Raw genomic sequence first — 25,952 nt, 5'->3', positions numbered from 1 at the left:
TATTCTGATTGGGGCTAATTACACAGATCTATACATGTGTTAGTACGCATATAACAAATTCTATATCAAAATAAGGTAATTTTACATAATTATACATAAATGTACATAAATGACAAAAAGTGTAGAGGTGGAGTTGGTGATCAAAATGTGATGAGTTTAGGGACTTCCCCAGTGGTCCAGTGCTGAGGGTTCTATGTTTCCACTGCAGGAGGCACGGGTTTGAACCCTGGTCAGGGAACTAAGATCCCACACGCCACACAGCAGGCCAAACTCACTCAGAAAGATGGTGCAGAGAGTGGAGTGCAGTTTATTACACCGGCGGGCCCAAGGCAGAGTCTCCTCTTAGCCAAGGACCCTGACCAGCATTTGTGAAAACCTTATATACCCTAAGTGTACGTGCCCAAATCCACCTCCCCAAATGCCGTGAAACTAGTCTGAACAAAGGAAGAGAAAGATACAATCAAAGTTAACCTGTGATTCATATGCCTTAAGCCTAGGTAGTTAATGGTGGACAATTATCAATAGGCCTGTGGTCATACCCCAATAAGCATAATAGAATTAATGATTCTATTTGGTTACACAGATAATTAGGGAATTCTTTTAGGCAATGGAGAGTCTAGGTATGAGCCCTGGGGTTCTTCCATCCGGGGGGTCTGGTTTTCCAGTTGGTATGTCGTTTCCATAGATACTGGGCATATAGCTCAAAGTCCACAGTCCAGCCCAAGATGGAGTCCTGCTTTCAAGATGGAGCCTGTTCTATTTCCTCCTTTAGTCCTAGGTCTTCAGACATATATTAAAGATATATCATTTCATCACCTGGACCATCTCTTGCTGCTGCTGCTGCTGCTGCTAAGTCACTTCAGTCATGTCCAAGTCTGTGTGACCCCATAGACGGCAGCCACCAGGCTCCCCCGTCCCTGGGATTCTCCAGGCAAGAACACTCGAGTGGGTTGCCATTTCCTTCTCCAATGCATGAAAGTGAAAAGTGAAAGTGAAGTCGCTCAGTCGTGCCCGACTCTTAGTGACCCCATGGACTGCAGCCTACCAGGCTCCTCCATCCATGGGATTTTCCAGGCAAAGTACTGGAGTGGGGTGCCATTGCCTTTTCCAGGACCATCTCTTAGTGTTATAAAAATAACAAAGAAACAAAGAAACTAAACAAACCAGCAACAAAGAAACTAAAAGTATTATGTGACTACCATAAAAAAAAACCACACACACATTGAAATTTGGAATACCATGGCTTGGTAATGGGAGTAAATTAAATTGCCCTATGTGAAAAATGTATCCCCATCCTAGTTCCTGATACAGAGTAACAGTTCAGCAAACATTTGTGGAATGAACAAAGGAGTGAGAAAATGAAAGAAGGCTTACACATTTTGATATGAAACCCTGCGTCTTCAACATCATCAAAAAGTTTGAAGCAGAATGGAAGGATATTCAAACATCACTTAAAGCTAAAATACAGTGTGCCAAGGGAGAAAAATGAAAAAGCTGTGGAAGCCACACTTTATAGTGTTCTATTTAACCACAAAGGTCAGGGCTACTGAAGTCATTGTTGACACAGTTGCCAAAACTTCTGCTCAAGACATGGTGAAAATGATGACTGGGTACAAAGAGTCTCTATCAGATATCACAGTTCACTTTAGAATTACAGATGTGGCTGGAAATTTACAACGGCAAACATCCAATTTCTGACAAAATGACAGTATTTACTGGGAATTGATAAATTCTACTAAGCTTGTGAATCTAGCTCATCTTTTGAGTTTTTACCATGGGTTAGATCTAAATAAGTAATTTTGTAAAGACATTATGTTCTGCTAATCTTTTCCGACTTGGAAAACTGAAGAAAGAAATTCCTTCCTTTCTTCCTTCCTTCCATCCTTCATTGATCTAATGTTTACTGAGCACTAACTATGCACCAGCCAGTATTCCAGGCACAGGGAACACAGTTGTGAACAAGAGACAAGATCCCTTCCCTTATGGAACTTACATTCTGGTAACTTGAAACAGACGATAAACCAAGAAAGAAAAATAGCAAATAGGGAAAAACGCCACACAGAGGATTGAAATGGGGCGATGTGGCAGAGTGAATGAGCGTGTGCAGACGGGGTGGGCTGGTCAGCCTTCTAACAGGAGATAACATTTAAGCTGAGCTCAGAATGACAAGGAATCAGCTCTGCTAATATGTGAGGAAAGGACTTTCCAAGCAGAGGGAGCAGCTTGAGTCGTGGTTCTCAGAAGGAATGGCGCTGCTTCCTAGAGGCCATTTTGGAAGTTTGGGGGGAGTGAGCCCACAGGGACTGCAGGACTCCATTGGCATTTAATGGGCAGGGCAGGGATGCTGCAGAGCTGCAATGCACCAGACTGTCCTGCATCCTTCATGACTTTCGAAGATCCCACCAGGCACCCATATAAGTGGAAAAGCTGTTTCTCATTATCAGAGTTGAAAACTTAACTCTGCTTAACTCATAAAGACAAAACATTTTTAGCACAGTGTTTATGCACATGGAACTTCCTAGGAATGCAATTACCATGTAAATAGAAAGCAGATTGTATTCTATTTCATTCAGAACTTCACCAAGAGTTGTTCAACATTTCAAAGCCAACACCTCCGGGAAGGCAAGGCAAACGTCACCTAATGAGAAAAACTGAACCTAATGGGAAAGGCTTCAGGGAAAACTGATGATGGTGGAGAGATTTTATTTTAAGGGATAAGACATGCCCAAGATAAAATGAAAAGAGGGGGAAAAAGAAAGCAGTACAAAAGGGCACATAGTCAAAAGTCGATCTCCCTTCCACCTCTGTTCCCACCATTCCCAGTTTTCTTCCCTAGACATAATCTGATTGTCAGGGTTTTTTACATACTTCCAGTGGTTTTATCTCATTTTTTTGTTTAGAAGGAAGGGAGAGAGGGAGAGAGGGGAAATACTCATACAAATGAATATTTGTTTGAACATTAAAAAAAAAAGATGAGGAAAGATACACCCAGCAGAGAGGGTATAGCTCAGTGGTAGAGCATTTGACTGCAGAAAAAGTGTGTGTGTATGTGCACGCATACACACATCAAGCTCTTAATGTTGGCTTCTCTAATGTTACCTCAGAGGATATTCAGGGAGACAGTTTTTTTTAATACACTTCTGTACTGTTTTTCTTGGTATGACAGGTATATTCGACATTTGCAATTTACAAAATCCCATAAGGTTAAAGAATAAAATACAAATTAAGAGAGCAGGAATCCACCAACATTGGCAAGATCAATTATAATCACATATATAATTATGATTATATATTATTATATAAATATTATATAATATATAATTATAATATTATATAATCAATATAGTATATATAATATAAAACATTATATATTATATAATCAATATATAATAATATAGCAAGATCAATTATAATCTTAGAAACATCAGCAAGCTGAACTAAGGTAATGTACTGAGAGAAGATTTCACTCTGTGAGAGAAACAAAAAGTGAGTGCTGAAGAATCCAAAACCATGAGCATCTCCCAACGTCTGCTGAGGACAGGAGGCTGCCTGCTGGCCTGAATCAGCTAGCCACCCTTTTTCCTCAAGTTACAATGCTACGTCTAAGATTATTTCACTTGCCGCCTCATTTCTCCTTTTTTTTTTTTAAGTTATCATACATTTATTTTTAACACAGCACCCCAGTTTCATATTGTGTGCCTTTTCCAAAGTTGGAGATCCTTAACTTACTATATTCTTCACAGGCTTTTCAATAAATATGAAGAGGCACTGAGGTTAACAAGTCTATAAGTGGCAATCCAAATATATGACACCCTCAAGGACTGATTTATGTTTAAGATTAATCTACATAATATTCCCAAGGTTTAGCAAATGAATGGGACTCTAGCTGAGTAAAATAGGAGCAAACCTTGTTCTGTTTGCACATGGCCATGAAAAGACAGAAGGCAGCAAATATTCTGCGCTTACCCATTTTACTGTGCAAGGTACCTACTGTGAAAATTTACTTTTGAGGTTAAAATAGACCACCAACTCACAATCTGTCCTGGCCCACAGCTGGGAAGACTAAAAGGATTCTTCTTGCCTCTGGCTCACTAGAACATCGTATTCCTGCTGAAGACAAAAAGAACAGCAGTGCTCAAGAAAAAAGGATACCTGGTTCCCGAGGTAGGTGCAGTTGAAATGCTCATGTAAGTTGCCTTAAAACCAAACAAAACCAGTACAACCCAGTCAAGCCACACTCCACACAATGTGGTGATTCCATCAACTGTTCCATTCCCAGGGCAGAGCTCCCTAAAGGACCTTTAGAACCTAGTCCTGTTGTCCAACAGAGTGCTTTAGGACAGGACTAGTAACTGGTTTCCTTACTGTAGTCCCCAAATTCCAATTCAAACCCTGTGAAATTCATGTCCTCTGGTCTTCAGAGTCATAAACCTACTTTCTCAACCTCCCACGGCCATTAAATTAGCTTACAGCAAGACAGGAGAATTCACAAAACAAGAAAAATAAGCATCCCAAATGGTTGAGAGCAGAGCAAGGTTTCTATAACTAGAACAAGTCCTCTTTTTCCATTTCCTTTTTCTAAATTGAAGTATAGTTGATTCAGAATGTTGTGTTTATTTTTATTGTACAGCAAAGGGATTCAGTTACATACATATGCATTCTTTTTCACACTCTGTTCCATGATTGTTTATCACAGGATATTGAATATACTTCCTTGTACTCTACAGTGGGACCTTGTTGATCCATTTTCTATATGATAGTTTGCATGAGCCCATCCCAAACTCCCAAGCCATCCCTCCCCCACTCCCTATACCCCTGGGCAACCAGTCTATTCTGTCTTTGAGTCTGTCACTGTTTAATAAATAGGTAGAACAAGTTCCCCTGATCAAAACCCTGCGACACCTTTTAGAAAAGGATCTTTATATCATCATGTGTGTTAGTAAATGTAGAAAATAACAATACAAGCCTAAAAGCAACTAGGATGTCTTATATTAACAGACTGCTGGACTACCTTTCCATTATTATTACTGAAACGGCTTTATAAGAAGAGAAAACAGGGAGAAATTTTTAATTTTTTAAAAAACTTATCAAAATCCTTCTTAGACTCTGGCCAAGTCACTGACTGCTAAGCCTTCTTTGCCCCTGTGGTCCCCTTAGCTCACAAAACCACCGAAACTGTCTCTACTCTGCTGTCCCAGGGGACGTTTAGTGTAGCTGTTAGGGAATGTTGTTACAAAACAGACCTGAATCCAGATGGCGTCTAGCCGCTGTGTGCCTAGAAAAGTCAATCTCTCTGTTTCCTCTTCTGTAAAAACATCTAATCATAGCTAACACATCTGTAGTGCTTACCTGTATCATTTTTCATTTACTACTTACAACAACCCCTAGAGGAGAAAAAAAAAAAACTGTAGATGAAGCGAGTGAGGCATAGAGAGGTTGAGTGACTTCCTCAAGGTCACACAGCTGGTAAACCGCAGGGCTCAGATGCTAACACAGGTTGGAGTCGAAGCTCTAAGCACCGTACCTACGGCCTCTCGAATTGAGAGTAATAAATGGGGACACACCCACTAAGGACTGTTTTGAAGATTAAATAAGACAATGTACGAAAAGCCTGATACTTGTCAAGTGTTGGATATCGTGTGTATGTTACAGAAGGTTTTTTCCTTCTGCCCTGAGAAATCTGTAAAGCGTTTCCTAGGGGCAGAAAAAAGGTCGCAGGGATGAGAACAGAGGCAAGGGAAGGAAGGGGGCAAGGTGGAACTTGGAAAGGGAGAAAGGGTATAAATAAGGCGGGGTGGCGGGGGCTGAATATTTAGAACACAAATAGAGCGGCCTAGGCCTTGAAAGAACGCGGTGAGTGTTTCTCAACCGCAAACAGAAACGTCTTGGCCGAAAATCAGACACTAAACCGGCACGGCCACGGCCTCAACCCCGGACCAGCCTCCTCAACCCCGCCCCGGCCCCAGGCCAGCTCCGGCCCGGCCGCGGACCGGCTTCCCGTCCGGTCCGCGGGTCCGCCCTACGCCGGGCGGAGCCTGGCCCGCCCCCTGCGCCGGAGCCCGGGAGCCCCAGGTCCGAGCCACGCGATCGGCCGGCCGCCCGGGGCTCGGGCCGCGGACGCGCGATGGCGACTTGGCGGCGGGACGGCCGGCTGACGGGCAGCCAGCGGCTGCTATGCGCCGGGCTGGCGGGGGCGCTCAGCCTCAGCCTCACCGCGCCGCTGGAGCTAGCCACCGTACTGGCCCAGGTCGGCGTCGTGCGCGGCCGCGCCCGGGGGCCGTGGGCCGCGGGGCTCCGCGTGTGGCGGACCGAGGGGCCCCGCGCCCTGTGGAAGGGGAACGCGGTGGCCTGCCTGCGCCTCTTCCCCTGCAGCGCCGTCCAGCTAGCCGCCTACCGCAAGTAAGAGCCGGGCGTGGGCGGGGCCAGGGCCCGGGAGGCCGCCGCCGGGTAGCCCGCGGCCCGACGCCGCCCGGGTGCTGGGGATCGGGCCGGCGGTGCGCCCCCGCCTGCTTCCGGATCTCGTGGGAGCCCCTTGGGCCAGAAGGCGACCTCTTCGGCCCCCAAAGTGTAGTCCCCTCCTTTTCTTCTTCACCTTTTCTGGGGATTTCTGCATTTTGAGGGCGACGCAGCTCTGGCCCAGAGAGGCTGACGGGGCTGGACGGGAGAGGAGGCGGAAGAGGGTGAAAGGAGATTTGGGGGGAAGGAGTGAAGAAATCTCCGGATAGATGGCTCCCAACCCCCCTCCCACTGTCCACCAACTTGGAAATTTTGCTTTGGCTGGCTTGGGAGAGAGACCTCTGAAGATACATGTATGGAAGAGGGTCTGTGTGACCAGAACCCTCAGAAGACAGTGCTTGCTAGGGACAGAGGGCCCAATCTACTGCCACCAAAAGGCCGCGGAGTTCGGCTCCCTGCCCTCTCCCCCAAGAAGCTGGCCTTTGGGGTCCTACAGAGGCTGCCCCACCCTCACTGCTCACTGGCCTCCTTTTAACACCTCCCACAAAAACAGCTGCTTTTTAGAAAAACTTCTGAATATGTAAATTAGCCTGATGAGTCTTAAAACTTCCTCAAGAACTCAGAGATATTTGCATTTTAACTGGAAACACAGCCTAAAAGAATGAAGTGATAGGGATGGGGTTTTAGGTAGAGATGTTTCTGTAGTTGGGGGGATGGTCCCGGGGTCCCCATTCGCTGGGAACAGCAGCCACCTCTGAAGCCTGGCCTCAGCTCAGAATTAGAGAAACACAATCCACAGTCTTGGCCACTGTAGGTCTGCCTTGCAGACTGACAGTCGAAGGATTTTGCCTTTGGCTCAGGGAGGCTGGAGCTGGAATTCTCATCCGACAACTGACAAGCCCAGTGGAATCTTCCTTATCACTGATTCCTCGAGGCCAGCGCTCATTTCACTTATGCCTGGAAATTGCGTTGCCTCTCTTACTCTGGGAAAGGAGGGTAGTGAGATGGTGGGGCATCTCTGTCAACGCTCTCTTTCCTCCCCAGGCCCCTTGCTCTCAGCAACATCTGGCCTTCAGTCTGTAAACATTTCTCCTCTGAGTTATAATGACTCAATTTCTCCCCACTTTACTGTATTGTCCACGAAGTATGGAACTCCTCCTTTGGAATGTGTACCAAGGAGAGGGAAGCAGAACTTCAAAGGCTGGTTTAAGTACTGTGGCTCTGCTGCTTACCCTCTCCAATATATACAGACATCCCTCCATATCCGGGAGGGGATTGGTTTCAGGACAACCTCCACCCCACCACTCCCCCACCCCCACTCCACATGCTCAAGTCTCTTCTATGAAATGGAGTAGTATTTGCATGTAACCTGCACAATCCTCCTGGATACTTTAAATCATCTCTAGGTTGGTTATACTACTTGATACAATGTAAATACTATGGGAAAAGTTGTAAATATAATGTAAATGCTATGTAAATTGTTGCTACTGTGCAGCAACTTCAAGGTTTGCTTTTTTGGAACTTTCTGGAATTTTTTTCTGAATATTTTCAATCTGCAGTTAGTTCTGGAACCCATGGACACAGAGGGATGACTGCATGTCATTGGATTTTTAAGCTTTTGAGATACCATTGACATGAAAAATTATCTATGTTTAAGGTGTACAAGTTGATGCTTTGATATATGTATACCTTGTGAAACGATTGCCACAATCAAGCTAATTAACATCCATTACCTCTATCTAGTTACCATTTCGTATGTGTGTGTGTGTATGTGTGTGTAAATTGTTGGATATTTACAACACCTGTCTCCTTCCCTGTACCGTCCACAGGACAGGAAGCTTATGCCCAGTTTACAGATGCACTGTTGGGCTCAGATTGGCCACACCACTCATCAGTGACAGAGCTGAACTCCACCAGGCCTTCTGACTCTAATACCCGTGCCCTATTACTTCATACTGCTTTCTGTCTGCATTCATTAAGTGCCCACTGTATGCATGATGCTGGGGACGATGCAAGGATGAAAGGGGCATGGTCCCTGTGTCCCGGAACTTCCAGAGCAATAAAATAAAACTATAGTATGTCCATAGCATGTGACTGCCAAGTTTAAAGTGCTATAGAAATTCACACCTCTGATGAGGGAGGAGATATAAAGATGTCGCAGCAGAGAAAAACCATCCAAGTTTGGTCTTGGGAAAATGAGTAGGAGTTTTCTGGCAAAGATGGGGAGAAAGATACTGCAGGTAATGCCATAAGCAAAGGCACAGCAGTGGGAAGGCATGCGGCATGACTGGAGCATAAGGTGTGTCTCTGGCTGTAATGGAAAATACAGCCAGAAAAGCAGGTTGGAATGAGATCTTGGAGGGGCAGATTAGGGAGTTTGGACTTTACTTGGAATGCAAGGGTAACTGGGGTGGATTTTTGATGGGGGAGTGCTGTGATTAAAGCAATTCAACAGGAATTGTCACCTGGTAGCTGCAGAGGACATCTAAAGAGGAAGAAGGCTGGGGGCGGCGGGACCAGTTAGGAACCAGTTGCACTAGTCCCTGTGGTGGCTGAGAGCATCTGAAATGGGCTGATGACCGTGGGAATGGAGAAAAGGAGATGTGTGGGAGAGGAAGAACACATAGCTACTCAGGCTAGGTTTGCTAATAATGTTTTCCTGAAACGTTAGTTTCTTTCTGAAAATTAAAAGGAAATATTTCAGTGATAGGCAGCCAAGTTGTGGATCAATCATGATGCCAGACTTCCTACATTAAGACGATACCTTGGATCCATCATTATACTGAATTTGCAGATCCATGAATTTGCAGAACAGTTAGTTGTGGGTAATGGTACAGCCTGTGATTGTGGGTTTGAATAAAAAAGCATAAACATACAGAATGTTCAGAAAATGCAGTGGTTCAGGGCTTCCCTGGTGGCTCAGTTGTAAAGAATCCACCTGCCAATACAGGTTTGATCCCTAGTCCAGGAAGGTCCCACATACCACAACTATTGAACCTGTGCTCTAGAGCCTGGGAGTTCTAGAGCCTGTGCTCTGCAATGAGAAGCTACCGAAATGAGAAGCCCATGCACCACAGCTAGAGAGTAGCCCCCACTCGCTGCAACTCGGGAAAAGCCCACACAGCAACAAAGACCCAGCACAGTCAAAAATAAATAAATAAAATTTTTTTTTAAAAAAGCAGTAGTTCAGTGACTTGCTCACAAACACAATTAATGGCACAGCTGGAGCTTGAAACCAGGTCTTCTGCTTAGTCCAGTGCTCAGCTTAACGTTGTGATGATGACATATCTCCCTACTTGGATTTACAATGAAAAGAATGCGCTCAGTAGAGTCTGGGAGGAGCTAGGTCCTTGTACTAAACAAATAAAATCTAACACAATGGGTGGCTATCGGATGTAGACCTTTACCCAACTTTATGCTACAACTGTTTGTCTAGCTGTATAAGCATTGTTTTGGGTTCCTGAAACTCTGAAATTGTTCATCACCAACACCATTTCCTTATTGTGTAACCAATTCACTAGCTTGTGTTTGGCTGCCAACTTGTGTTAGGTTGAAGTGTTGGCAGTTCTAACTACATACATCAAGGGTGTGTGTAATCTCCGTGTGCCTGAAATGAAGGGGTTACTGCCGTTCATCAGCTTATCTAGTCTTGCTGGAAAAGCTTCTGTGCAGTGTGTGGGAATGCAAGGAAGAGCAGAAAGGGGAACACTGCTGCCCCAGCCAATCAGACAAGCACTTAAGATGTGGGGATTCAGATGATGTCATTGATGGCCTATCAGGGTTGCCCTGCTTTGACTCTGATTGTAAGAGGAACGATCTGTGTCTTCGCCTCTGTATAGTAAGAGTCTGAGAAAAAGGGCTTTCCTTGGTTCTTCTTTTCGATTTTGTATATTTGTCAAATATGGCAAAACCCTCTTTATAAAGCAAACTGATAGAAGACAGGGTTCTTCCTAGTTCATCAAGTCATTCAGAGACCCTAATTTCTCTTGGGCCGCCCCTATCAGACATCTCTCTGGTAGGTCCGTTGAACTCTCATGATCTTATGCTGAAAGCTCACACAGTGTATATATTCAGTGACTGGGGAATGCACGAGTGCCCTGGGATGGCGAGTAAGCAGGAGGCAGTCCATTCTGAAGGAGATCACCCCTGGGATTTCTTTGGAAGTAATGATGCTAAAGCTGAAACTCCAGTATTTTGGCCACCTCATGCGAAGAGTTGACTCATTGGAAAAGACTGATGCTGGGAGGGATTGGGGGCAGGAGGAGAAGGGGACGACAGAGGATGAGATGGCTGGATGGCATCATTGACTCGATGGACGTGAGTCTGAGTGAACTCCAGGAGTTGGTGATGGACAGGGAGGCCTGGCGTGCTGCAATTCATGGGGTCGCAAAGAGTCAGACACGGCTGAGCGACTGAACTGAACTGAACTGAATGAGAATGAATGGTGTTTCTTCAAACTCCTCCTTCTTCTAGATTATTCCAGCATGCTGCAGACCACCCCTCTAGCCAAGCATTTCCACTTCCTCTGTCTCCCCTCCCTCTGCTAAGGTTCCCCTCCCACTCGACTGGACTGGCTCGGGGAGAGAGGAGGGAGGAAGGACTCAGGAAGGGTGCAGGCAGTGAAACCAAGGCAGACGGCCCACTAGGGAGAACCAGCTTGGTTTACCCATATCTTTAAAAGGTCGCGCTGGTTCACTCAAATGACTATTAAGTGAGGCTGACAAAATGAAGCCCAGACTTTCCTACAGCTTGAAGGAGATGTTTTTAATAGATAAGTGTTTACTTGGGAGCAAAGGAGCCAATCTAGAACTCTCTCAGTGGTTTCACCTGAACACTTATTTGTCAGTCAGGGGGCCCTGGCCTGCTGCCAAACTGAAAAAGCAGGAAATACACATCTTCGCTAGAGCTTTGGAAGCCAAAGTATTCAGGATGCTCTCATTTTAAAAAAGATAAAATACTATTAGCTAGCTCTGTTCACCTTCCTTTTATTCAGATCCTTGTTATACCTCTCCCGCTCCTCCTACCCACTCTCTGACAGAAAATCTTATTTTTCCTGGTTTCCAAGCCCTCTTTTATTTTCTCCACATTTCCCAAGCATGAATAAAATTCCTTTGCTTCCTGGCCCGGGAACGTGCACCATGTAAAAGTCCTCTTAGAACAATTTCTGCCAACGTAGGCTCTCATGACTGGGGATGTACTGCTTCCAGAAAGAGGGATTGTAACAGAGTGGCTTTCTAGTTTGCCAATAGAAAAGTCCACCCAAAACATTTGGGACTAAATTGTGAAACTGCAGTGAAACACAAAGAATGGTCTAGCAAACACTCATATACCCACAGTGCAGGATTGACAGCATACAAGAGAATTAGCTTAAAAGATACAAGAAATAAAAAAGATAGTTGAAGTATCTTTTAAGCTAATTGTGACCCCATGGACTGTAGCCCACCAGGCTCTTCTGTCCATGGGATTCTCCAGGCAAGAATACTGGAGTGGGTTGCCATTTCCTTCTCCAGGGTATCTTCCCGACCCAAGGATTGAACCTGGGTCTCCTGCATTATGGGCAGACTCTTTACCAATTGAGCCACCAGGGAAGACTTAGTACAAGAAATAAAATATTACAGATAATGGTAAAGTCCCCTTCATTCTCTTTTCCAGTCCCATCTGCTCTCCACCTTCTTGGGGGTCTATTTTATACTTTTTTTACATGTCTATATCCATAATTACTTTAAGATACGGTTTTGTAGATGTATTTCTTGATTTAAATGTATTCAGCCCTCTGTATCTTTAGATTCTGTATCCACTGATTCAACCAACCACAGGTTGGAAATACTGTATTCAGTATTGTGTAATACAATTCCAGAAAGTTCCAAAAAGCAAAACTTGAATTTGCCATGCCCCAGGAACTTTTTATATAGCATTTACACTGTATTCAGTATTATAAGTACTCTAGAGATGATTTAAAGTATGCATATGTACCTGATAAGTTGCTTCAGTTGTGTCCAACTCTTTGTGACCCCATGGACTGTAGCCCGCCAGGCTCCTCTGTCCATGGGATTCCCCAGTCAAGGATACTGGAGTGGGTTGCCATTCCCTTCTCCAGGGTATCTTCCTGACCCAGGGATCAAACCCGGGTCTCCTGTATTGCAGGCAGTCTTTATTGTTTGAGCCAGTAGGGAAGCCCCTGACTTAAAGTATACTAGAGGGCAAATAATACACCATTTTCTATGAGGGACTTGAGCATCCACAGATGTTGGTATCTGTTGGGGTTTCTGAAACCTGTGGATACAGAGAAATGACCATAGTTACCATACACTATAGGTCATTCTGCAACTTGCTTTTTTCACTTAACTTTATGCTTTTATGATTTATCCATGTAAATACACAGTTCTAAGTGCATTCATTTATGGTATCATTATATGACTTCCACAATTTATCCACTCCTCTACCAATGGATTTTTAGACTATTCAATTTCACTTACAAACAATGTATTAATAATAAGTGTCCCCAGCCAGGGGTTGAACCTGCACCCCTCTGCACTGGAAGCTCAGAATCTTAACCACTGGACCACCAGGGAAATCCCTTGAGTTTTTAAAATATATTGGTTTAATAATTGTAAGAGAAGATGCATGACCCCACCAACTGTCAGAGAAATAACAAATAAAAACAGTAACAAGATGCCATTTCTCACCCAGCTGACAGGAAGACAGTTCCACACACTCCCCATCTGACTGCAGGAAGGAGTCTCCAAGTACATCTTGTGTCTTTATACAAGAGTTTCTCTAGGATATGCACTGAGAAATGGAATTGCTGGGATGAAAGTAGGCTTTCTTCCAATTTTACTAGATACTACAAAGTGACCTGCCAATGTACACCTCTCCCAGCAGTGGATGAGCATTCCTGTTTCCATACTTTCTCACCATCACTTGGTGTTATCAGACTTTTTCATCTTTGCCAGTCTGCTGGGTGAGAAATGGTATCTTGTTACTATTTTTATTTGTTATTTCTCTGACAGTTGGTGGGGTCGTGCATCTTCTCTTACAATTATTAAACCAATATATTTTAAAAACTCAAGGGACTTCCCTGGTGGTCCAGTGGTTAAGATTCTGAGCTTCCAATGCAGGGGGCTCAGGTCAACCCTTGGTTGAAGAACTAATTTCCCACATGCTGCCTGAGGCAGCCAAAAACAAAAAACCTCAATTACTGGGAATGCTTAAAGTCATTGTTTCAAGCAATTTCATTGAAGTTGCAACCGAATCAAAGGAGCACATTCCAATTCAGTATTTATCGAGTACTTCTGTTCATTTACACCCCACAGGCAAGCCAGGGTTGACAGTTATGCAAATAAAAGGGGAAAATGCTTAAGAGGAAGTGGATGGACTTAGGGTAGATGTAAATAAGGTTAGATATCTCTTCCTTAGAGCTAAGTAGAATTACATAAATATAGTAGAATTGAATGTGTTTACTCATTTATCTTAATACATTAGTATAGTAATTTTTGCTTCATAAAGCATTTCCAAACGTGGGGAAATGTTGCAATCAGTAGCACTGAACACTCCAAAACAATCCATAGCTGATTCCCTTGGGCCTTTCTCCCTGTTTTCTCCCAGGTTTGTCGTGCTGTTCATGGATGACCTGGGCCATATTTCCCAGTGGAGCTCCATCATGGCTGGGAGTCTCGCAGGGATGGTTTCCACCATTGTGACATATCCTACAGACCTCATCAAAACTCGGTTAATTGTGCAGAACATGCTGGAACCATCCTACAGGGGGATCCTCCATGCATTTTCTACTATTTATCAACAGGAAGGGTTCCTGGCCCTTTATCGAGGGGTTTCCCTTACTGTTTTAGGTAAGATGGAACTTGTCACCTTGTCCAAGAAAAGGCTGTGTTCTTGGATCTATACAAATGATTTTTATATCTTTGTTGGTAACCAGTGAAATCCACTTTACTGAGTTCAAGGGATATATATGAATGTATTGTATATCTTTGTAACCCATTAAATTCATTTAACTGAGTTCAAGGTCCGTTCAGTTCAGTTTACTCACTCAGTTGTGTCTGACTCTTTGCAACCCCATGGACTGCAGGACGCCAGGCCTCCCTGTCCATCACCAACTCCCTGAGTCTATTCAAACTCATGTCCATTGAGCCGGTGATGCCATCCAACCATCTCATCCTCTGTCGTCCCCTTCTCCTCCCACCTTCAATCTTTCCCAGCATCAGGGTCTTTTCCAATGAGTCAGTTCTTCGCATCAGATGGTCAAAGTATTGGAGTTTCAGCTTCAACATCAGTCCTTCCAATGAATATTCAGGAGTGATTTCCTTTAGGATGGACTGGTTGGATCTCCTTGCAGTCCAAGGGACTCTCAAGAGTGTTCTCCAACACCACAGTTCAAAAGCATCAATTCTTCAGTGCTCAGCTTTCTTTATGGTCCAACTCTCACATCCATCCATGATTACTGGAAAAAAAACATAGCTTTGACTAGATGGACCTTTGTCACCAAAGTAATGTCTCTGCTGTTTAATATGCTGTCTAAGTTGGTCATAATTTTCTTCCAAGGAGCAAGCGTCTTTTAATTTCATGGCTGCAGTCACCATCTGCAGTGATTTTGGAGTCCAAAAAAATAAAGTCTGTCACTGTTTCCACTGTTTCCCCATCTATTTGCCACGAAGTGATGGGACCAGATGCCATGATCTTAGTTTTCTGGATGTTGAGCTTTAAGCCAACTTTTTTACTCTCCTCTTTAACTTTCATCAAGAGGCTCTTTAGTTCTTCTTCGCTTTCTGTCTTAAGGATGGTATCATCTGCATATCTGAGGTTATTGATATTTCTCCTGGAAATCTTGATTCCAGCTTGTGCTTCATCCAGCCTAGCATTTCTCATGATGTACTCTGCATATAAGTTAAATAAGCAGGGTGACAATATACAGCCTTGACGTACTCCTTTTCCTATTTGGAACCAGTCTGTTGTTCCATGTCCAGTTCTAACAGTTGCTTCCTGACCTGCATACAGATTTCTCAAGAGGCAGGTCAGGTAGTCTGGTATTCCCTTCTCTTTCAGATTTTTCCACAATTTGTTGTGATCCACACAGTCAAAGGCTTTGGCATAGTCAATAAAGCAGAAATAGATGTTTTTCTGGGACTCACTTGCTTTTTCCGTAATCCAACGGATGTTGGCAATTTGATCTCTGGTTCCTCTACCTTTTCTAAAACGAGCTTGAACATCGGGAAGTTCAGGGTTCACGTACTGTTGAAGCCCGACTTGGAGAATTTTGAGCATTACTTTACTAGTGTGTGAGATGAGTGCAATTGTGTGGTAGTTTGAGCATTCTTTGGCATTGCCTTTCTTAGGGATTGGAATAAAAACTGACCTTTTCCAGTCCTGTGGCCACTGCTGCATTTCCCAAATTTGCTGGCATATTGAGTATAGCACTTTCAGAGCATTATCTTTCAGGATTTGAAATAGCTCAACTGGAATTCCATCACCTCCACTAGCTTTGTTTGTAGTGATGATTCCTAAGGCCCACTTGACCTCACATTCCAGGATGTCTGGCTCTAGGTGAGTGATCACACCATTGTGATTATCTGGGTCATAAAGATCTTTTTTGTATAGTTCTTCTGTGTATTCTTGCCACCTCTTCTTAATATCTTCTGCTTCAAAAATGACAGAATGATCTCTGAGTTCAAGGTCATATGGATTCAATATAGAGTTGATTAGCTTTGTTCTATTCCATAGCCATACACCCCACTCCTAACTTTGGCCTGGGAGGGAGAAGGACAGCCTGCAGGTGGCTCAGCACAAGTGGACAGGCAAACAGTCCCACACACTCCCCATATGACCGCAGGAAGGAGTCTCCGAGAATGTCCATACATGTATGAGCACAACCAGGGTAGCAACTGTAGCTTCTGTGATCTTCAGAACCTTTGCCAGGACTACACCTGCACAAGTCACCAGGACCCCCAATTGCCAATTGAGTAGACTTGCCTTTTATCTGACCTTTTTTGCAGTATTTGATGAGATCCATCACCCTTTATTCTAGAAACCTGTCTTCCAGGATGCCACTGTATCTACATTTCTTTTCCCACCTCTCTTCAGCTCTTTCTTGTGTGGCTCATCTGATGCTGCCAGCCCTCTACCTGTCGCTATTCCCCAGGTTCCTTTCTGAGTTTTCTTCTCACTCTTCATTCCCTCCCTGGGTGGCCTCATCTAAGTTAGTGGCTTAAACAAACATTGTAATACTCTAATGACTCCCAATTTCATCTCTATAATAACAATGACTAACATCTATTGCTCTTTATTATGTGCCAGGCACTGTCCTAAACGTTTTGCATACGGCTCCTCATTTAAGCCACATTTTACAGGTGAAATAGATGCTTAGGGAAGCTAAGCAACTTGCCCAAGACCACATAGATAGAAAACAGAAGATCTAGCAATACAACCGCAGAGCCTTCTCTCTTAGCCACTGACTACCACCAACTCTCAGTGGTAGTATGAATGCCTGCAATTGGACAACCCCACCTGATATTCCCTTGATACATCAAGGGATGTATCAGTATTTAGTCAGGACTAAACCTGATGTCCTCATTAGTTGCATGCCTGCTCCCTTCCTGTGTCCCTGTGAACAAGACTGCCTTTCTTTCACACAGTGGCCTAAGCCAGAAGAAACCTATTATCTCCTCAACTTTGACTCCTCCTCTCACTGCATGCCTACTTCAGCCGCAAGTGCTGTCAATTTCACCTTTTAAAGCTCTCAAGTCTGCCCCTTCTCCATCCGCATCTTCTCTGCCCCAGGTCACACTCTCATCATCTTTCTGCAGACACGAGAGGCTCCTACCTGGTCCCGGTCCTGGGTCTCTCCTGCCCCAGTCCACCCTGTACCTTGCTCCCAGGGTGTGGTGAGCGGCTCCTACCTGGTCCCGGTCCTGGGTCTCTCCTGCCCTGGTCCACCCTGTACCTTGCTCCCAGGGTGTGGTGAGCTTTCTAAGTGCAAGTTAATCATTTCATCAGCCTCTTCCCACTGCCCTCCTTAAAAGCCTTCACTGACTCCTGTGAGCTACAGGGAAAAACCCAAATTCCTTCTGGCATACTAGCACCTTCAGACCTGGCCCTGCCGGCCAATCCCTACCTCATCTCCTACCATGCTCTACCTGCACTCCTGTGTTGGCCATCCAGAAATACTGGCATTTCTTGGAAATACCACTCTCTGTATATGTTGTTCCCTCTGCTTGCTCCGTCAGTGTCTGATGAACTCCTGCTCATTCCTGAAGACCCAGTTAAAAAGTTCTCTCTTCTGTGAAGTCCTTCTTGATTCCCTCAGGCAAAGTGGATCCCTCTGATCCTTGTGTACCTAAAGCACTTTGCATAGCCTTCCTAGCCCCACTACTATGACTCGTTATCTGTCTGTCTCTCCCACTAGATGGTGAGTATCTCCAGGAATTAGCCTGCTCACTCCTCTTTGTATTCCTGGCACCTGGCAAAGGGCCCATCACATAGCATTAGCTCCACAAATGTTTTCTGAATGAAAATACAGCGTTGGTATGTCATTTTTGTTTTTATTAAATAAATACTACATTTTTCTAAAGATGAGCAACACAACTAGTGTTAGCCCTTCTTTTAAATCTCATCTTAAGGGAGATATTTAGTCCCTGTGTAAACTTCAGATTGGTCCAAAAACTTTGGAAGCTTCAAAGTGCCAACCACCGCAGTACTTGCTTACCACCTTTTCCTAGAAAGGTGAGGCTGCTGGGTGGGAGGGGAGTTTGGTGGAGAATGGACACATGTATATGTATGGTTGAGTCCCTTCATGGATCACCTGAAATTACCACATCGTTAATTAGCTATACCCCAATACAAAATAAAAAGTTAAAAAGAAAAGATAACTAATAAGGACCTACTGGATAGCACAGGGAACGCTACTCAGTACTCTGTAATGTCCTATATGGAAAAAGAGAGAGTGAATATATGTATATGTATAACTGATTTACTTTGCTGTACGGCAGAAGCTAACACAACATTGTAAATCAACTCTACTCCAATATAAAATTTTTTTAAAAAAAGAAAGGTGAGGCTGCCACACAGTGCAGGGTGCCCACTGGGCCCTGATATGGCCGCGTCATTCCCAGAAGCAAGGTCAAGTAACCTCCCTCCCTCACCACTATGATCTCACTCTTCAGTTTTCACAGAATGTTACCTTCTCAGCTGAAGATCAGTATCCACTAAACTCCAAAGCTTGATTAAGTACCTCCCACTAACTTTTTATTTAAGAGTGATTTTTTTCCCCAACACTCTTTTTTTATTTCAAACACCCCAAAATGTTAAGAGAATTGGAAATACCCTGGATAAACAAGGTCCTACTGTATAGCACAGGAAACTATATTCAATACCCTGTAATAAGCAATAATTGAAATAAATATGAAAAAGACTGCAACTGAATCACTTTGCTGTACATCATTTTACTGTGCTGAAGCTAACACAACATTATAAATCATCTATACATAAGTAAAATAAATTTTTTTAAAAAAGAATTGGAAATACCCATATACCTAGCATATACCAGATCCTTCAATGAATGTTTTGGTTTATCATTTATCTATCCATCCCTCTAGCCATTCATCAGTCATGTATTTTTTGATGATTTTCATGTAAATTGCAAACATCAATACACTTCACCCCTCAACCTTTCAGCGTGCATATTACTAACTAGAGTTCGATATTTGTTTATGATTCTTTTAAAAGTGAAATGGACATAGAATACACAAACCTGCAGGGAATCATTGGATGCATTGTGATCAATGACACAAACCCAATCAAAATATACCACGTTACCATTACCCAAGAAAGTGCATGCTGCTTCTGTTGGAGTGACTTTTCACAAGCCCAGAGCTGGTCCTGTTGCTTTCCCCAGGGTTTCCTACTGGCATTTATGTTCTCAAACCAGTGTCTCCTGAGCCATCACAGCCTCCCTGGCCTTGTTTTTCAGGTGCTCTCCCTTTCTCTGCTGGCTCCCTTCTAGTTTACATGAACCTGGAGAAAATCTGGAATGGACCCCGGGATCGGTTCTCTCTCTTCCAGAACTTTGCCAATGTCTGCCTGGCTGCTGCAGTGACCCAGACCCTCTCCTTCCCCTTTGACACGGTGAAGAGGAAGATGCAGGTGAGGAGATGTGTTTGGGGGGACCTTGCCTTGTATGTGGGTGGGTAACAACAGCAAAGAACACAGAGTCTGAGCGAGACCAGGATCCAAAATGCTCATGACTGCTCATACAAACCCTCTGCAAAGCCCCACTCCGTGGCATTTCTGCTGTAACTTCAGGGCAATGGGCATGAGTCTATGCTGCCTCCCCATTCCCACCCTCTGCTCTCTTAGGTCTACAGAGAAGTAGACCTACAGGTGAGGCCCACTTTTCTTCCCTCACTTCATAGCTGCACTGCCTGTTACATCAAGGTGGCTTCCACAGTGAGGACAGGTCACTCTGGCCTTAACAGCCTGTCCTTCAGTGAAACAGCCTGGAAAGAAGCAAACTAAGCCAGGAACTGTCACTAACAAGGGGCCAGTAGTCCCTGATTCCCCTGTTGAGGAAGTAACTGCATTTGAAATGAGTCAGTGTCTTACTGGGCTTGGCCCTGTATTTTCCTAATTGTGACCTAGGAAAACTCAGTTTCTCTACAGACCACAAAGGCAAAAGCCTGATACCCAAGGTCTATGAGGAACTGAGCCTAGAATCAGCCAATTCTGATCGAAGAAAAATCAGAATGGTCCAAGGATGAGGATTACAGGCAGGTTCACACAGTTGGGGGGTGAACTCAAAACCAAATGGGGCTTCGCATCTGCCCTGAACCATGCTCCTTCTCTGCTAGCCTCCCCTCAGATTCCACATCAGAAGGCTTACCTGCCTTCCTGGACTTTTCTGGGCAAATCTGGCTTTATACAGTTGATGTATCCTGAAGAGCTGCTCGGATATTCATTTGGGGCCAGTTGAATCCAATTTTAAATGATCAGCCCTGGCTGAGTTTGTTTTTCCTCATGTCTGTAACTTCTTCCTCTATTGTCTCAGTGGCCCCCGGCTTCCCCATGTGCCTTTTTTGGCTGAGCCAGGCCTCACTTTCCTCAGCACCAAAAAGCCTGCAAGTATTTATCTCAACCTATAAAGAAAAGCTGCCTTCAGGACAACACACATCACAGTTACACCCAATTCTGCGGCTCCAGTCCATCAAACTTTTCATCTCTCTGGATTGTGTTCCTTTCCTGTCCTTTGTCCAAACAAATTTTTGAAATTGTCACATTGCAATTGTCATGTCGATGCAAGCTGAGAGCCTGCCTAGTGTATGCTTATTGATAAAAACTGTTATCCCTCATTTTAAGAATAATACATACACTTCAAAATGGTTAAAATGGTCACGTTTTCTGTTATGTGTGTTTTACCACGATAAAAAAAAAAGGAATGCACATAGATTATAGAAAACTTGGGAAATACAGAAAAGCATGACAAAGAAAAGAATTACCTATAAGCCCAATAGCTATGTGTTATAGTGCTTAAGTTTTACTTCTGTGTGTTCATATGTGTATGCAGATGTGTATGCATAAATATATATGTATATGGAAAGTTATTTTTTCATAAAATTGCATTCCTACTGTATGTAAAAATTATATAATAAATGAAAAATTATCTGCTTTTATCAGTTATTATTTAATGGATATTGCCTCAGGCCATCAAGTATTAAGAACATCTTTTCTAATTATCACATAATATTCTACCATTTGGATATGCCATAATTATTTTCCATTTTAATATTTTTTTAACTAGAGGATAATTGCTTTACAATGTTGTATTGGTTTCTGCTGTACAATATCATGAATGAATCATAAATATATATATATATTTATATATATGTATATCCCCTCCGTCAAGCCTCCCCCACGTCCTGCACCTTTTAAGTCATCACAGAGCGCCAGGCTGGGCTCCCTGTGTTATATACACAGCAGCTTCCCACTAGCCAGCTATCTTCCACATGATGGTGTATATGTGTCAGTGCCACTTTCTCAGTTCGTCCCGCCCTCTCCTTCCCCTGCTGCGTCCACAAGTCTGCTCTCTACATCTGTGTCTTCATTCCTTCCCTGCAGTTGGGTTCATCAGTACCATTTTTCTAGAGTCCATATATATGCTTTAATATACAATATTTGTTTTTCCCTTTTTGACTTACTTCACTCTGTAGGACAAGCTCTAGGTTCATCCATCTCACTACCACTGACTCAAATTCATTCCTTTTTATGACTAAGTAATATTCCATTGTGTGTGTGTGTGTAGTACAACTTCTTTTGGGTGTGCCATAATTTTTTAAAAAACAGATTTATTCTCTCAAAGTTTTGGAGCCTAGAAGTTTACTACCAAGATGTTGGCAGGGCCATGCCCCTTTCGAAGGCTCTAGGAGAGGAATCTTCCTTTCTCTCAGCTTCTGGTAGCCCTAAGTGTTCCTTGGTTTGTGGCAGTATAATTTCAATCTCTGCTTCCATCGTACCATAAATAACAATTTCTCCATGTTTCAATGTTTAGGCTGTTTCTAATTCTTCAGTACAATAATACTGCAGTGAAAGTCCTTGTATTTTTTTCACATCTATAATGACACTGTTTAGCTGTATTCCTAGAAATACAGGCCACAGAATAAAAATAAGTCTAAGGTCTTAATGAAAGGCTGTTAGTTGACACGTGCAACAGCAGTGAGTAAGGTGGTTTCACTTTCTGAATCCTTTTGAACCTAATAGCTGAAAAATGTTGTCATGTTGCTTTAATTTGAATTTCACTGATTACAAGCAAATTGCATGTTTTTCATATGTCAATTTGTCATTAGTACTTCTTTGTAAATTTTCCGTCTGTACCCATTGCCTATTTTTCTAGACTATTTAGCTTTTTTTTTTTCACTAATCGGTAAGAAGTCTTTATATGTTAAAGGTATTAACCCTTTGCCATTTACTGCATCCATTTGACATTTGGCTTCTAATGCCATTTATGCTGTTATTGTGCAATTATATATACATGTTACTATTCTGGGGTTTTTAACTTTGCTCTTCTGTGTAAAAGACCTACCCCATCCCACAATCCTATGACTATTCACTGATATATTTCTTTAAATATTTTATTGTAATTGTTACACTTATCACTTTAATGTATTTAGAATTTACCTGTGGTGTGATATGAGGTAATCACCTAACTTTAAAAACAAAAATAATTTACCAATTGTTTAAGCACCATTTTTGAAATAATCTCTTTTCCCCACTACTTTGTTCTATCACTTTTAGCCCATCCTAGATGTATATATGTTATAGGGTCTGTCTCAGGGCTGTGTATCCTGAACTGTAGATTTGTCAGCCTGTCCTCGTGCCAGTGCCACACTATTTCAATTCCTAAAGCTTTATAAGAGCCTTTAATGTCTGGCAAGGCATCTACCCCCTCAACACTCTTCAATCTTCCCTTGATTATTCTCAGTCATTTGTTGTTTCTGATGAACTTTAGAACTACCTTGTGATTATGACTGGACTGATGTTAAACTTATATACTTGGAATAATTTACGTAAAATATTCTGTCTTTATTGAGGAATACAGTATATCTCCCCTTTAGTTTCAGTCTTCTTTTTTTACACTGAACCGTATGACACTGCCAACAGCCTTTTTTTGACATTCCCAAAGGGCAACTTCATATGGTCAATTCTTAGAAAAGTTGATTTCTTCATATGATAATTATTCAGTTCAGTTCAGTCTCTCAGTTGTGTCTGACTCTTTGCAACCCCATGAACAGCAGCACACCAGGCTTCCCTGTCCATCACCAACTCCTGGAGCTCGCTCAAACTCATGTCCTTGAGTCAGTGATGCCATCCAACATCTCATCCTCTGTTCCCTTCTCCTCCTGCCTTCAATCTTTCCCAGCATCGGGGTCTTTTCCAATGAGTCTGTTCTTCACATCAGGTGGCCAAAGTATGGTCTTTCTAAAATAGATAGCTTCTTTAAAAAATCCAGAGTGAAGTTGAGTGGGAAAGAAGTGTGATATACTACAAACTTTTTATTCATTTTTTAATATCCTGGCCCTCAGAATTTCTTTTCCTGTCAGGAGTGAAAATGGGCTCTCGCTGGTTGGTCATCAAAAGATGGATGAGACTAAGGCTACTTATATCACCGGCTTCCATGCTTTGAGGACCACTTTTTCAAATAGTAAAGCCAGAGGCATCTACCCAGCACTTTCTGGAACCTCTTACAATTTAGTGTTCCTTATGCAGAGTTCAAGGTTTCATGACCTCACTTCCTCCCTAGAGTAAGCCTTCCCAAAACCAGGACCTAGAGGTTAGAATGTGTGTGCTCAGTCACTCAGTCGTGTCTGATTCTCTGTCCATGGAATTATCCAGACAAGAATACTAGAGTGGGGTGCCATTCCCTTCTCCAGGAGATCTTCCTGACCCAAGGATTGAACCTACATCTCTCATGTCTCCTGCATTGGCATGCAGGTTCTCTACCACTAGTACCACCTGGGAAGCCCAGGGTTTGGGATAGTCAGTGAAAAGGGGTTAGATTCTAGGACCAACTCCAGTGCGTGGGGTTTTTTCCCGCATACCAAGCAAGCCTCCAATGGCATATGGGAGTCCTACAGTTCCACTCAATTCAGACACTCTCAGAGACAGCATCAGATTCCTTGGGTTAAGGGCTCAGTCCCACAAGACTGCCCCCCACTTCAGATGCCGATCTCCAGTCTAGGTTGTCACCCGAGCTTCTGAAGTATAAATTAGAGGTTCACACAGCCTTGAATCCGATTAACTTGCTGGAGTGGCTCACAGAACTCAGGAAACTAGTTTATTCACTGGATTACTGGCAACCAGACTCCATCCATTTCGACACTTTCCAAAATCACTGTATTAACATAAACTCAGATGTGACTGAAAAGGGTTTGTTATGAATACCAAGGTACCTTTATTGCTCTCATCACTTAGGAAATGTCAAGTTAATATTATAGGCGCTCTGTGCCAGAAATGGGGACAGAGATCAAGTATATATTTATTATAAGTCACAGTATCGCAAAGGGTTTCAGATGAAATTCAGTGGCATCTAAATATGGGAATAGAGGTTTCAATCTTCTCTGTAAACTTTTAGCATTCCTTTCTTCACGCAAGAGCTAGAATAGTGACCTCTTATGGGGAAATCCAGCTACCACCACCATTCTACTCTAGAATATATATTTACCACAACAATTTACTGTATAGTGGAAGCGGGTTGTTGTCATTTAGTCCCTAAGTCATGTCTGACTCTTTGCGACCCCATGTACTGTAGCCCGCCAGGCTCCTCTGTCCATGGGATTTTCCAGGCAAGAAGTGGTTTGCCATTTCCTTCTCCAGGGGATCTTCCCAACCCAGGGATTGAACCATCATGTCCTGTATTGTCAGGTGGATCCTTTACCATGAGCCACTAGGGAAGCTGAGAAGTGGGTGTTTGGAGGAAAATTTAATCATCTTTTTCCTTCGATAGAAACCTTCTTCATAATGCATACATACACAGAGCTCCAACAAGAAGCTTTAAAATAGTGCAAAGTCATGATAGTTGTAAGAAAAAAATTCAAAGAGGCAATTGCTTGGTTTTCATAAAAAATGATTAACATCCAGTTATGAATGAATGTCATCCAAAGATTCAGGAAGTGAATTCTTAGGGTTGCAGTCAAAATGTTATTTTACAGGAGTTAATAAGCAATAATGGGGCTTCCCTGACTGCCTGCAGTGCAGGAGACACGGATTCAATTCCTGGATCTGGAAGATCCCCTGTAGAAGGAAATAATCCACTCTAGTATTCTTGCCTGGAAAATCCCATGGACAGGGGAGCCTGGTGGGCTACAGTCCATGGGATTGTAAAAGAGTCTGACACGACTTAGCGACTAACTAACAACAACAATAAACAATAGTACCCTGTCCAACCTACATTATTTTTTAAATTAATCTATTTATTTTAACTGGAAGCTAATTACTTTACAATATTGTAGTGGTTTCTGCATACATTGACATGAATCAGCCATGGGTGTACATGTGTCCCCCATCCTGAACCCCTCTCCCACCTTCCCCCCAATCCCATCCCTCAGGGTCCTCCCAGTGCACCGGCCCTGAGCGCCCTGTCTGATGCATTGAACCTGGACTGGCAATCTATTTCATATATGGTAATATATATGTTTCAATGCTATTCTCTCAAATCATCCCACCCTCACATTCTCCCACACAATCCATTCTGTTCTTTATATCTGTGTCTCTTTTGCTGTCTCGTGTATAGAGTTATCATTACCATCTTTCTAAATTCCATATATGACAACCTACTTAAAAAAAGAAAATTAACCTCCCAAGGCAGAACCACAGGCTGCTTTTAAATGCAAATATGCATTGCTTTCTCTGGCCATTAGATGTCGCTGCAGTAACAGAGCGTATCTGAGCACTACGTGAGGGTATGGAAGCCTTGCAGTTGGTGATCACTGTCCAGTTTACAA

At 43.2% G+C, this 25,952-nt stretch overlaps 1 protein-coding gene across 1 annotated transcript in view; it reads left to right on the top strand.

Moving 5' to 3' along the window:
- Positions 1–6,069: 6,069 nt before the first annotated feature.
- Positions 6,070–25,952, top strand: part of SLC25A43 (solute carrier family 25 member 43) — a 39,842-nt gene continuing 19,959 nt past the window's right edge. Inside the window, exons 1-3 of the mRNA XM_027534318.1 lie at positions 6,070–6,399; positions 14,062–14,303; positions 19,433–19,605. Coding sequence (XP_027390119.1) covers positions 6,125–6,399; positions 14,062–14,303; positions 19,433–19,605 — 690 coding nt within the window. The 5' untranslated portion in view covers positions 6,070–6,124. The remainder of the gene's footprint in view (positions 6,400–14,061; positions 14,304–19,432; positions 19,606–25,952) is intronic.

The sequence above is a fragment of the Bos indicus x Bos taurus genome, chromosome X (assembly GCF_003369695.1).
Source record: "Bos indicus x Bos taurus breed Angus x Brahman F1 hybrid chromosome X, Bos_hybrid_MaternalHap_v2.0, whole genome shotgun sequence".
In the NCBI taxonomy this organism is placed as follows: domain Eukaryota; kingdom Metazoa; phylum Chordata; class Mammalia; order Artiodactyla; family Bovidae; genus Bos; species Bos indicus x Bos taurus.
The sequence above is the reverse complement of the archived record's forward strand: the minus strand, read 5'-3'. Positions and strand labels throughout refer to the sequence as shown.